A 13,965-nucleotide genomic window follows, 5' to 3' on the forward strand; every position below is an offset into this window, starting at 1 on the left:
TGAACACATGCAACTCCCTTTTGTGGGGCTATATTAAAGACAAGGTGTACAGCAATAACCCCAAAACCATTGTTGAGGTGAAAACAGCCATTTAGAAGGTCATCAACAGCATTGATGTTAACGACGCTTCAGGGGCTCATACAGAATTTTACTATTTGTCTGTGCCACATCATTGCCAATGATGGCAGGCAATCAAACATGTCATAACCTAAATACGAATATCTGTAGTGACGTTTACATGTTGAATAAAGTGTGTGCAGTTTGTAACTAATTTAGGTTTTTTTCATATAGTTCAATAATTGTCACCCTGTAAGTCAACTGATACTTTTGTTGTTTTCCATTATTTTGCTCCCTGACTTTTTTTCCATAATAACACACAATTTTTATCACTGACTCTAGATATCCTTCTTTTCATTAAAGAAAAACTTCAAGTTAATACAAACACTAGTCACTTTATGGTCTGCAAATGAAATACACATGCATTGTCACATGTTTTTAAAAAAGAAAGGAGAGATTCCACTCATTAAATTTGGTTCTGTTAATCAAGTGTGACTGTCAACTGAATATAATTTAAAATTGCCTTTATTTAGTCAACAGTAACTTGATCTGATCTAAGTCTGACAGTTTAAAATACAAGTAAATTACTGTAATTGTGTTGGTGTTGAGCATATACACCTTATACCATGGTTTAATGCCCATATTACAAAAGCTGCCAAGGATATATTGATTATATTATGCAGCTAGTTACATAAGTCCACAGAAATAAATAAAAAATCCATTAAACACATAACAGATTTATATCAAATAAACATGTTACTGTCTTAAATAGTAAATGTACCTTGCTTATGTGTTGTTTGTGACTGATGTCTTGTATCTCTGATTCCACTTCACCATCAGAGCAGTTAGGGCCACCAGAAACTGGCACTTGGAAAGTTGCATATGGACTTATGTTTTGCCGGTGACCAAGAGTCATGCACATGGGATTTGGCAGATATGTTGGTTCTGGGATGTTTGAGGAGTCTTTACCACTATCGCTGTTAACATATGTATTCTGTGCCACTCTTTTGTCTGCAATGGCTAACTGTCCTGTATCTTGAGATTTCTCTGCAAATACAGAAAAAGAAAAATCCAAGATTTATTCATTAATTGAAATTCTGAATGCTGAACAAAAGTTTTAATAGATTTTACTTTGAAAAACAACAGAAAATGAAAACTAGGATCTGCATGTTATTAGAACCTAACATGTTAACATATTCAGCTCAAATTAACTATTCCCAAATAAATAAAGAAGCTTTAGCCATCTTCTTTCACTCTCATAAGTTCCATTGCTACCTCTACAGAGTCCTAACAAACTGATTATGAACCATAAGTTGCTTCTGATAATTTTAGGTTAGAACAATATATTCTGGAATGTATAGAATAATGACTGAAGAACTGGACATGGTTGTTGAGTAACTATAACTGTAGCATTAATTTTGAATGTTGTTCAACACATAAAGGATACACCAACAATGGACTGAACACCATGGTCCATCACAACATTACAACAGATGGCTGACCCTGTAGTTTCCATGTGTGGCATCTGAGCCTCAAGAATATGTTTCCATTCATTATCTTCTAAAAATCCAACAAAAATGGTGTTATACTTGCCATAGAAAGTTATCACAAGCGAGAGACATTGACACTGAGTCCCAGCTCAAGGTTTCCATGTTCAGCTTCTTACACATGCTGAATGGTATTTGTCATCTACCCCACAGCACCATCCCATGGCTCTTCACAAGTACCATAGCATAATGAATTATCCTGACTTTCAAGTCACCTCAAGAAATGAACTGCAGTGTGGTACTCAAGACTTTGTTTGGCAGCACTGTCCACAAAACCCCCATCAACTTGATGACCCCAGCCCAAATAATACACGGGCCACAATCTATAAATGGCAGTCCACTTTCTTTCCCTAGTGGAGCAGCAACTACTTATCCAAGTGTCTAATTTATGTGCACCTTCTGTGAATGTTATATCACCTCTTCTTTTGAAGGTGAGCTACAACCAGGCTCTAGAGACTTAACAGTGGCAGCTGCAACAGGACAGTGATAATATTGCCCAGCAGTACTCAAAGGACCTGCAGTTCATTCCAAACATATCCAACATCCTTAGAGCAGGGGGAACTCATATACCTGCCCACAGTTGTTAATGAGGGATTGCCAGTTGGGGAAGTTAACTATGTCACATACTACAAATTTCCAGCACATATTTCTTCTAAGTGCAGTTATAAGAAGCACTCACTAGGATAGAGGACGTTCACACTAATCTACACATCTCACTTCTCTAGCAGACAAACGTTTGCATATTTATTGCTAGTGGAAATCATCATTCAGGGACATAGCCCACACAGCCAGTATCTGGTCCTTACTTAAAAATCAAAGGTGTATGTGACACCTTTGCTTTTAAATCAAATACTGAATTGAAAGCTGTTGCATCTACTGTGTTATTTTGTACTGCTGTCTTTGTTTTATTTGCAATCCCTGAAAAAATATAGTTTGCACAAAACTTCAGTTATTATGGAATTACAACAACTGACAAACCACTTAGGCAGAATTATAAATTCATTATCAGCTTCAAGAAAGCCAGAACATGTTATGGATGTTGACTAGTAGCAAGTATCCCCAGAAACATTTGTTGTGAAATTTCAAAAGCATTTTGTCAGGTACTGCAAAATTAATGTGAGTTGCACCCCATCTCCCATCCCTATTGTCTTGGATTCTGGGTACACTCTTGACATTAGGTTTTTACTGAAGAACAGCTAGATTAATCTGTTTGTGTAACACCTCATTTCATTAATTAATTCTCCACCAGCAAGCCGTAACTGATTCCTTTCTTTATCCTTACCTAAACAAGCAGCTACTTTGGATTTATTAAATTTTGTAAAAAAATATCTCAAAAAATAAAGTTTTTGTATTATCTGATAGTCTAAAGCTTTGTTTCTGTTTTGATTTGTAATTTATTGTTGTTATTTCAGCAAAATCATGTTTTAAATTGATCTTGCCAGTGCATAGTTGTAAGGTCAGATAATTTACTACATAGATTAAAATTATATAAATCAAAGAAACTATCAATATTTTAATATTCATGACCATATTTGATAGAAACAAAGAATGAAAAATTAAAAAGACTCTCCAAAATATCAAATGTAAAAAATCGTTACCTCTGTACTTGTTACATGATATCATATTGTGTCTTCTCAAACAGAAAAACAAAACAGCAGCTGCAATAACAGCAAGTGTTAGACCAATGATAATTGCTGCTACTGTTCCTGCATCATTATAAAATGGTTTTCTTCCAGATCCAGGAGGTGTTCTTAATTCTGGAGCAACTGTAGCTGAAAGCATATTAAACAAAAAAGCATCAGAATGAAGACATTAATAATCACAGTGCTTAGCTAGGCATGATACTATTTGAGGTAGTACACCTTTGCTTTCCTGAAGCCTGAGAACCAGTTCACCCAGTGAATGATAGGGGTAATACAGTCTAATGTGAAATCTGGACATTGGTCCATCATACACACACTATTCATTCACAATAGTGAAAGTCACATGAAATGCTACTAAGTGCATAAAACCATCAGGGATCATGCTTTCCATCTGTCTGAGTTTGTTGTCTGATGCTATCATACTAAGAAACAGTCCCACATATACGACAATGTACATTTCACACAGTATATGTCAAAAACTAAGGAATGTTAGGAGAACATAGAGATCTGAAGATCTTTCCACCCTGTTGTTAGAGAGAATAGAGAATAAAAAAGGCAACAAACATAGTTAAATAATTCAATATTATCTAATAGAGAATGGAAATGGCAGCAAAATAAAAAAGGGATTATCTATCTCCATAAAAAAGTGAGTGAAGTAATATGAGGGCATGCTGAAAAGTAATGCCTCTGAATTTTTGTATGAAAAATCTTAAAACATTTTTAGCATTCTACATCTTTATTCATCACGTTTATGTATTTGCAGTACTCTGCAGTACTCTTCCAAATAGTAGCACGTAACATTGTGGTGTGTAATGTAACTCTGTTGGTATATGGGAAATGTAATCAAGTGTCAAATTTGAAGAGTTCATCCACACATGAAGCATTATCTCCTTCAGCTTGAAAATGCCACATCACACATGAGTGCTGTGACATCTGCAACATCCCTACACCTCACGTTCACCATAATTAATTATGTTCCCTTCAGTTCTGACTTGGCCCCATCCATTCTTCATCTGTTTCTACAACTTAAATTACACCATCAAGGACTTCACTTTGATAGCAATGAAGTAGTGCAAGCAGAGCTGAGGCTGTGGTTCCATTAGCAAAGTCAGACACTCCCAAGTGACAGTATTGTGGCAGCCTGCTACAAAGCCGTGCGAACGCTAGAACTACTATCGCGGCTGACACAGCATTTGCAGTGCGTGTGCGCAGATTTACCATTAGCCAAAAGCACGACAACAGCGAGGTGCGCACCAGACGTATGAAGACAAAGCGAGAACCAGTGCAAGCCATGCATGGAACACACTGGATGCATCACATCAAGAGCTGTCCTGCCTAGCCGCGAAGCACATGAGTTGAGTGATCACATACAACCCACACGTACACACGCAGAAGCCGGCCTGTCCATTTATGCAGCTGCTTCCGCCTCGCCCATGAAAAACACCACACTCCACGAATAGTGCCGGGAGCCAGCCGTACAGAGGCTTGCCCATGAGCACACACCTATGCAACGTCTTGTGGAGTGTACACCCTCTGGATCACGCACTGCTCCACCTCAAGCCGTCAACCATGGTCACGCAGTCAGCAATGGACTATATCACACTCGAGTGAACACATCTCAATCCTTGTAATAAATGTGATTGCCTCTCGCCGGCGTTTCATTTGTATTCAGTCACCTTGGCCTCATTTGAGCAGTGTGTGGGCGTGACTATAGCGTTGGCTCGTCGCACAAATAATCGTAAGCAGAATTATGAGCAATCCTGCTACACTGGTGACCCCGACATGATGTGTAGATTAATTCGTGGTGACAAACTTTTCTTTTTACCACTCGCCATGCCACAAACTGCTTATCTATGCTTACGACCTCGCGCAGTGCCGATTTTGTTTGTAAACCACAGTCGTGTGTGAACCTGAACTAAACGTTGATTTTTGTGTTAAAATTTTGTGTGAATTTGTCTAGTATCATGTAAGATGGCAACTGCAGAGGAACTGGAAAGGACAGTCCAGGACCTGCTAAGGCACAATCAGGCACTGGAGGCTGAGCTACGGGCACGAACAGCCCATGAGAAGTTATCCTCCAAAAATTCACACATGCATGCTGCCGCAAGCACAGGACGCATGTTAGTTAGGCTGCCACCATTCTGGCCACATGATCTGTTCCTGTGGCTTAGTCAGGTGGAGGCAGTGTTCTATAGCTACAACATGATGTGCAAGTTCGCGAAATTCAGCCACGTCGTAAGCCAGCTCGACTAGAACATCGCTGTCAAAGTGTGAGACATTATCACTACCCCACCAACACAGTCCTCACATAAGCAGCTGAAGGATGGACTAATCCGCCATATTTCAGCATTGCAGGAGCAACAGGTGAATCAGCTGTTGCAGCATCAATAATGTGGCCACAGGAGGCCCTTGCAGTTCCTGTGCCATCTCCCGGGCCTGGCATAGCCTGATATGGTCCCGGATTCGCTATTACGCCATCTGGGTGTGCAGCCTCCCAACACAAGTACAAGCAGTGATTGTGGCCCAACTTCAGATGGAGTTGGACAGTGTAGTGGACCTGGCCGACAAAGTCCTCGATGCACTCGCAATGGTGCCAAACACCGCCGCCTCTGCCGCCTGTACCGCCGTAGAACCAGCACCAACGCTCAGCCCATGTCGAAACACTGCCCTGGCCACGCCACAATGGATGCTGAGCTCCACACTGAAGTTCGCGATTTGGCTGCCTAGGTGGCATCACTAACCAACTAACCATACAGGTTGAGCACTTGGTGCATTCACTGCCAGAGCACAGCAGGAACCGCAGCAACAGCCATTCCGGCTTCAGACGATGCAACCCAAACTGCAGTAGCCAGCCTGGCGGTATGTCACTGACATCCGAGCTGATGCCCAATGCTTACTCTTGGTTCCTCACCCTCCTTGGCAATGCCATGACAAACTGCTGGCCGCTGTGCTTCCACCCAAACATCAACCGCAGCCAGAATTAGACGCATCCAGCTGTGGTGCCATATCAAGGTGTCTCTACATAGCAGAGCGGGATGACAGTGTCAGCTACCTAGCAGACATGGGCTCAGACCTATCTATATACCCACGATCTATGCTCAGGGACAAAAGATCGGCCAAGGAACTGTCACTGACTGCGGCTAACAGTTCCACAATAAAGCGTATGGCACGCACTACCAAGAATTGAACTTCAGGCTGCGCCGCATACTCACGTGGACATTTACTGTGGCAGACATCATTGAGCCAACCCTGGGCGTAGACTTTGTAGCTCACTTCAATTTTCTAGCTGACACTGCAAACGCCCAGCTGATCGACTCTGCGACTGGGTTGAAGATAGAAGGACAGTGGTGACATGCTGCCTTTTTGAATGTGAAACCAGTGCAGTGCTCTGGTCCCTATGCCCACATACTAGACCAATTTCTGGAACTAACTCGACCACCTGGCACACCAAAAGAAGTCAAACATTCCACAGTACACCACATATTAACCACAATCAGTCCACCCACCTCAAGCCGACCACGTTGCCTTGCCCCCGATTGGCTCACCATAGCTAGGTCCAAATTCGAGGCTATGCTGCAACAAGGCATCATCTGCCCATCAAGCAGTCCCTGGTCTTCCGCCTTGCATCTCGCTCGAAAAAAGGACAATTATTGGCGACTACCGTGAGCTAAATAGGTGAATGGCGCCAGATCGCTACCCGGTACCACACCTGTAGGACTTCAGCCATGCTCTGGTGGGGTCAGTACTACACAGCAAGATTGACTGTGCAAAGGCATTCATACAGATCCCTGTGGCATCTGAGGACATTCCAAAAATGGCAATAGGGACATCCTTAGGATTATTTGAGAACCTCTTTATGACTTTCGGATTCCGAAATGCGCCCCAGACTTGGCAGCGTTTCCGACAGTGTGCTACGAGGCCTACCATGGTGCTTTGTGTACCTCGAAGACATCCTGGTGTTTTCAAGGTCACCCGAGCTCTACGCCAACACCTGACAACCATTTTACAGCGTCTCAGCGAAGCCAGAATTGTCATCAATCCGGCAAAGTGCGTGTTTGGAGTCACTGAGATAGAATTCCTCGGACATCTCGTCAACCCCAGCAGCTGCAAACCACTTCCCGAAAAGGTATGAGCGATCGTGGAGATGCCTCGTCCACAGACGTACAAGGAATTACGTCGTTACCTGGGAGTGCTGAATATTTTCCAGTGTCACATACTGAACGTCAAGGGCATCCAGGAACCTCTGACAGCACCTCTACAAGGCCCAACAGCAAAAGAGAAAACTCCCATTCCTTGGACGGACGCACTGTAAAAAAGTTTCAACTATTCGAAACGTGCCCTTACAGAAGCGATGCTACTTGCACAACCAGTGCATGACAGAGAGCTAGCCATCATAGTAGACGACAGCCAGACAGCTATAGGCGCGGTATTACAACAATGCGTTGGCGACAGCTGGCAGCCACTCGCCTTCTTCTCCAGGAAGCTCTCGGAATACCAACGCGTTTGGAGCACTTATGACTGTGAGCTACTAGCGATATTCGAGGCTGTGAAACACTTCTGTCCGTCTGTCGAAGCTCGTCCTTTTATTATATTCACGGATCATAACCTATCACGCACGTGTTCGTGAAAAATCACAATAAGTGTTCACCACGCCAGTTCCGGCAGCTGGAGTACATCTCGCAGTTCTCCACAGACATCCGCCACATCTCTGGCATTGACAACATCATGGCCAACTGCCTATCTCACGTGTGTGCCGTTATCCCTCCCCCTGTGAACTTTAAGGATGTTGCCGATGTACAGGAAAGTGATGACGAACGAAATAGCCTCCGCCATGACGCCTAAAATTCGAACTTGTGCCTGTGCCCGGCTCCAATCGCAAGATCTGGTGTGACAGGCATGCAGCGGCCATTTATACCGAGAAATTCTGGCGCAGCACCTTCGACCATGTGCACCGACTCTCGCACCCCAGTGTCAACAGCACTACGTCACTCGTGGCTGCATGTTTCGTCTGGCCAGGGATGTGGAAAGACTGCCATCAGTGGGCACATGCCTGCATTGCATGCCAGCGCGCCAAGGTCGGCAGACACACCCACGCGCCCGTCAGCTCGTTCCCTGATGCAACAAGGTGCTTTGCACACGTTCACGTGGACATCGTGGGTCCTTTTCCCTCGTCCCATGGCAAGCACTACCTGCTGACCATGGTAGACCGTTTTACATGCTGGCCGGACGTGACACCAATTGCAGACATCACCGCTGAGACAGTCGCCACCAGCTTCATTGAAACTTGGGTGGCCCGATTTGGTTTCCCCAGTCACATGACCACCGACTGCAGCCACCAGTTCAACTGTGTGGTGCTCACACATATCGCTTGACTGTGTGGAGTACAGCTGCAAAAAACGGCAAGCTACCATCCAGCGTCCAACGGCGTGGTAGAGAGGCTCCACAGGATGCTAAAATCCGCCTTAACTTGCTGCGATATGACTTGGAAAGAGACACTTCCCCGATTCTGCACGGCCTACGAGCCTATTCCAGGGGACTTCATGGAGGAAGCACCACTGCTGCACGACCATTCCGCCCCACCACTGGCAGAACATTTATCTGCACACATGGTTGGCCTCCGACTGCACGTGCCTACACCGCACAGTACAGGCAAAGAGTTTGTGCACGTCGACCTGCAACACAGCAGCCATGTCATTTTGCGCACTAATGCCACACAACCACCACTTCGGCCCACATACTCGGAACTGCACAGCATCATCATCCGTGATGACAGAATGCTGGAGCTTGAGGTCAATGGCAAGCCGACGAAGGTCAGCATCGATTGTGTCAAACCGGCTTATGTTTTGCCCACTCCTGATGCTGCACACTTCTACGACCCCGTGGAAGACGTAACTGCCGATGAAGCTTGCCATGCCGCCAGCCCAGCGGCACCAATACCCACCACCGACAACGGCACACAGACACTGCTAGTTGTCATCCTGCCGCCAGATGTCACTGTGCCTCCACGTGTGCCTCACCCCAACCCACCCGGCCAGCTGGTGCAGCAGCCCGAATCACCCCCACCACAGCTGCCAGAAAAGTGTGTCACGTGTTTCGGTCGGTGCGTCTGTTTCAAATGCGCGTGCCGTGGGACAATTGCGCCATGCCACCAGAGACTGAATGGGTGAGAACCCAACCTGCCAGCCGCTGCCTGCCATAGAGACCTTGTCTCTAGCAGGCCACCTCATTGCTGAGCCGTTACCAGTCGAGCCCCAGACTCTGCCACCCACGTCACTGGTTGTGTATCCATTGGCACTCTCGGGACCACATCCGTGCTGTGTTGCCTCCGCCACGTCAGGCATTGAGGCAGGTATCCCCTGCACTGGTCCCTGTGATCAGAACCACGTCTGTGCCAAGATGCCTCTGCCACGCCAGGTGTCAAGGCAGCCCTACACCCATGCCAGTTACCATAACCATTTCTCTGTCGAGCTCCGTACGCCACCCCCATACCACGGATGTGCCTGTCACAATTCTGGGACTCGTGCACTAGTCATGATGTTACAGAGCCATGTGCTTATGCCATGCAATGCTTCAGATGGTTCAGAGGCAGCGTCATCAGCTGCTCCTGTCATAACCGCCGCACGGGAGATATGCCCCCCACATGCCCAGCAGTACTGCCTGCCACTGCTGCCACTAGCCACCGTGAGAGGACTCGCCACTGCACGCCAGCCAGCACCATGCGCTGACATCACCAGCCACCGCACAATCGCTGCTTCACCAGACTGTAGCCACCATGCTACTGCTGATGTCACCACACAGTGCGCAAATTACAACAGGATGGTGTTGTAGACTGATGGCTGCACTGTCACGCAGCTCCGGAGCTCCACTTTCCAAGTGGGGATCCGTGTGGTGGCCCACTGCACAGCATTGCAATTGCAAGAACTACTATCACGGCAGACACAGCATTCGGAGTGCACGCACGCAGATTTACTGTTAGCCGGAAGCCCGGCAACAGTGTGGTGTGCACCAGATATGTGAAGATAAAGTGAGAGCCAGTGCGAGTCGGGCATCAGAACACACCAGACACATCACACAAAGAGCTGTCCTGCCTAGCCGTCAAGCACATAGGTCAAGCGATCGTGGACTCCCCACACGTACACACACAGAAGCCGGTCCGTTTATGCAGCCACTTCCACCTCGCCCACGAAAAGCTCTGCACTCCACAGATAGTGCCAGGAACTGGCCATACTGAGACTTGCCCATGAACACGTGGCTACGTGACAGCTTGTGGAGTGTACACCCTCTGGATCACGCACTGCTCCACCTCAAGCCGTCAACTGCAGTCACGCAGTCAGCAATGGACTATATCGAGCTTGACTGTATGCATCTCAATTATTGTAATAAAATGCGGGCATTTCATTTGTATTCAGTCACCTTGGCCTCCTTTGAGGACAGTGTGTGGCCACAATTATAGGGTTTGCTCATTGCACAAATAATCATAAGCGGAATTACGAGCACTACAGTATCAAGAAACTGGTCCCTCATTGCATGAAATGTTTTTGTCACCAGGGTGACTATGTTGAAAAAGAAATATACATACATGAGGAATAAAGATGTAGAATGGTAATGAGATTTGTTTTATTCAAAAAGCTTTACGAGTTTTCACATAAAAAATTCAGAGGCATTACTTTTCAGCATGCATTCAAACTTTTGGTGAACTTACATGGGCATCAACATAATAATTCTTCCTGGTAGCACCATTTGGTGCTTTTATATATGATCCTTCTCTTTATTTTGTATTGTCAGTGATGCAACTTCATTCTGTAGTGGGAACAGATGTTTGGTTGTCACTGAAGCCAAAACTATAATATACAGTGAACACCATCTCTGTATTATACTGTTTATCATTCATACACATCTCTGTTCATACACTGCACAGTTGGATCCTGAGTATAGCCATGTGTAGACATTATGGCAAATTCATCACCAGAAAAAGAATTAGTACTCCCTTTTCAAAGTTTAAAATTTACTCAGGATTTATTGTTGCATCAGTGTATATAGAGTTCATTACATTTACAGATCTATAGCACAAGCAGTTTTGAGGTACCAGGTATTGACCCATGCTGAACTTCCCATATTAGTATGTGTTGCAGCCTTGACAGGCAGCAATGTAGGTGCAGATTCTGCCATACAGTCATACAGATGTCGAATACTGTCCAGGGATATGTTATGCCACACTTGCTTGACCTGCTCACGTAGTTCTGTAATAATTGTTGGTAACAAGTTGTATAAGTCACTTCTTCTCCCATATATCCCACACATGCTTGACTAGAGACAAGTCCGCAGACATGCTGGCCACAGAAATTGCTGCATGTCTTGCAGAACTTTGAGTTTCACGGGCAGTGTGTGGGAAAGCATTATCCTGTTGGAACAATACATCCCCTTCCTATTGCAAGAATGGCAAAATAATGGATCCAACAACATTCTGCATGTACTGAGTACTGGCTAGCACCCCCTCCACAAACACCGAAGGTGAATGAGAGTTGTAGCTTATCACACCTCGAACCATAAGTCCAGGTGTGGGACCAGTGTGTCTTGGATGAATGTACTCTATGAGACGGTGTGCAGCAGGTCTACATCATACAAGCAAACTACCACCACCTGCATGCAAGCAGAATCTCCTTTCATCACTGAAGACCACATCACACCATTTCATCTTCCAAGTGATCCTCCGATGGCACCAATTGAGCCGTGCACATCGATGCTGTGGTGTTAGTGGAAGATGAGCTAGAAGTGAGTGTGCACATAGCCCCACAGCTAATAACCAGTTTGCAACAGTTTGTGTTGTCATGTCTGGGCTCACAAGCTCTCTTATCTGTGCTCTGGTAGCTGTAAAATCTGCTACTGCTGCCCTTACAATACAAAAAATGTGGCACTTGTCAGGGCTGTATGGTCATCCAGAACCTCATTTACGGATGTGAGAATGTCCACTGATGCAGCATGTCAAAATTAGGTGGCACTTCTCTGAAAGGAACATTCTGCAACTCAGGAGGCCACAATTTTACCCCTTCCAAACTCAATCAGTTGGCTGTAGGAAGCACTAGTGTATCTCCATGGCATGATTGCCTCCTTGCTTCACATGTTTGCACCACAGTGAGATTTCTGGCTGTGAGTATTCCCTACTAAAGGGTATTCACAGATGGTGCTCTGTTAGCAGTGCCACTGCACGATCTGTTGGTGGACAATGTTGAAACCATTATCAGTACATCTAATATCCCCCATGTGCCATATGTCGGATCAAACTCACTACTGTTTTTCTAAGTGTACTAATTTTTTTTTCCTGGCAGTGTATACGACATATGTCATTGATACCTCACAATCACTGGAACTAGTATTCATTGGAAACAAAAGAATTTATAGATTTACAATATAAATATATTGTGTTAGGTCCACTTCTGACAGATGCACCCCTCAAAGCACTTGTTATTACCCAGCAATACTTCGAATAACATTACTTAACTAAAACAATATAATCACCTCTTTAATAGCATGTTGGTCCACCTTTTAAATGCAATACAGCAGCAATTCTACATGGCATGGATCTGACAAGTCCTTGGTTGCTTTCTGGAGGTATGTGAAACAAGATGTCTTAAGCGGAGGTCACACAGCATTTCAGACATTTTCCATCAGGTTCAGATCAGGCAAATATTGGGGCCAAGGCATCAGAATGTGTTCATTATCATGTTCCTCAATCCTCTGTAGCATGATTATGGCCTTTTTGTTTGACAATTACCTTGTTGGAAGAAGCTGTCGCTGCTGTGGAAGACATTAAGTGTGAAGGGATGCAGGTAGTCCACAATAATATTCACATAGTCCACAGCTGGTTTTGTACCTTTGATTACTACCACATGTCCTGTGGAAGCCCCAGTGAATGATCATATAAAATAACCTCCAATAGCCTGTGTCCATGGTACTGTGCATATTTGGGTGGTTGTTTGCTTGGATAACATCATATTCAGAAATGACTGCTGAGCTAGTGTTACAAGAAATGACCAGGCAATATGTTTCCATTGAATCAAAGTCCAAACTTGATGATCCTGTGCTCACTGTAATCATAAGCGACAATGCTGTTGGGTTAACATGGATGATGTAGGGGTCATCTGCCATGGAGCCACGTGTTCAACATTGTGCACCAAGCTCTGTGCTTTTAAAGACTTGTGCCTGCTCCAGAATTGCAGTCCACTGTCAAATAAGCCACAAAGTACTACTAATCCTGCTTTACAGAGTGGGTTGGACCCCAACCTGCATATACTGTGCTGAGGTGTGGATGTCCAACACCTTGTTGCCTATTTGTGATTTCTCTGTCCTTGAATCACTTTCCATAGATGCTCATGACAGTAGCATTGAACAGCTGACTAACTTCACCATTCCTGAGATACTCATTCTCAGGGATAAGGCCATAAAAATCTGTCCTTTGCCAAAGCCAGTTATGTAGTGTACTTCGCCATTTGCATCCTGTATCATTGTTAGAATGATTCCTCATTCTTCTCTACTCCACTTATATACTCTCCTTTAGTGCATCACATGCCTGCAATCCCATTAGGTGTATTTTCTCTCATGGTGAGTAATGGTCAATGTTTCAGTTCATCAGTGAATTTTAGACACCTCATCATTAGGCAGACTGTATTATCATTATTCCTCCACTGTTTCTTCTTTTGTTTCATTTCTGTTCTTGTTCT

The 13,965-nt window shown here is 44.7% G+C and overlaps 1 protein-coding gene across 1 annotated transcript in view; it reads right to left on the reverse strand.

Annotated features, from left to right (window-relative positions):
* The window catches only part of LOC126470959 (Down syndrome cell adhesion molecule-like protein Dscam2), a 242,310-nt gene that overhangs the window by 35,473 nt on the left and 192,872 nt on the right, over window positions 1–13,965 (reverse strand). Inside the window, exons 12-13 of the mRNA XM_050099008.1 lie at window positions 3,203–3,376; window positions 839–1,104 (exon numbers count right to left, since the gene is read on the reverse strand). Of these exons, the coding sequence (XP_049954965.1) occupies window positions 839–1,104; window positions 3,203–3,376 (440 nt within the window). The remainder of the gene's footprint in view (window positions 1–838; window positions 1,105–3,202; window positions 3,377–13,965) is intronic.

Source organism: Schistocerca serialis, chromosome 3, assembly GCF_023864345.2.
Source record: "Schistocerca serialis cubense isolate TAMUIC-IGC-003099 chromosome 3, iqSchSeri2.2, whole genome shotgun sequence".
Taxonomy (NCBI): Eukaryota; Metazoa; Arthropoda; class Insecta; order Orthoptera; family Acrididae; genus Schistocerca; species Schistocerca serialis.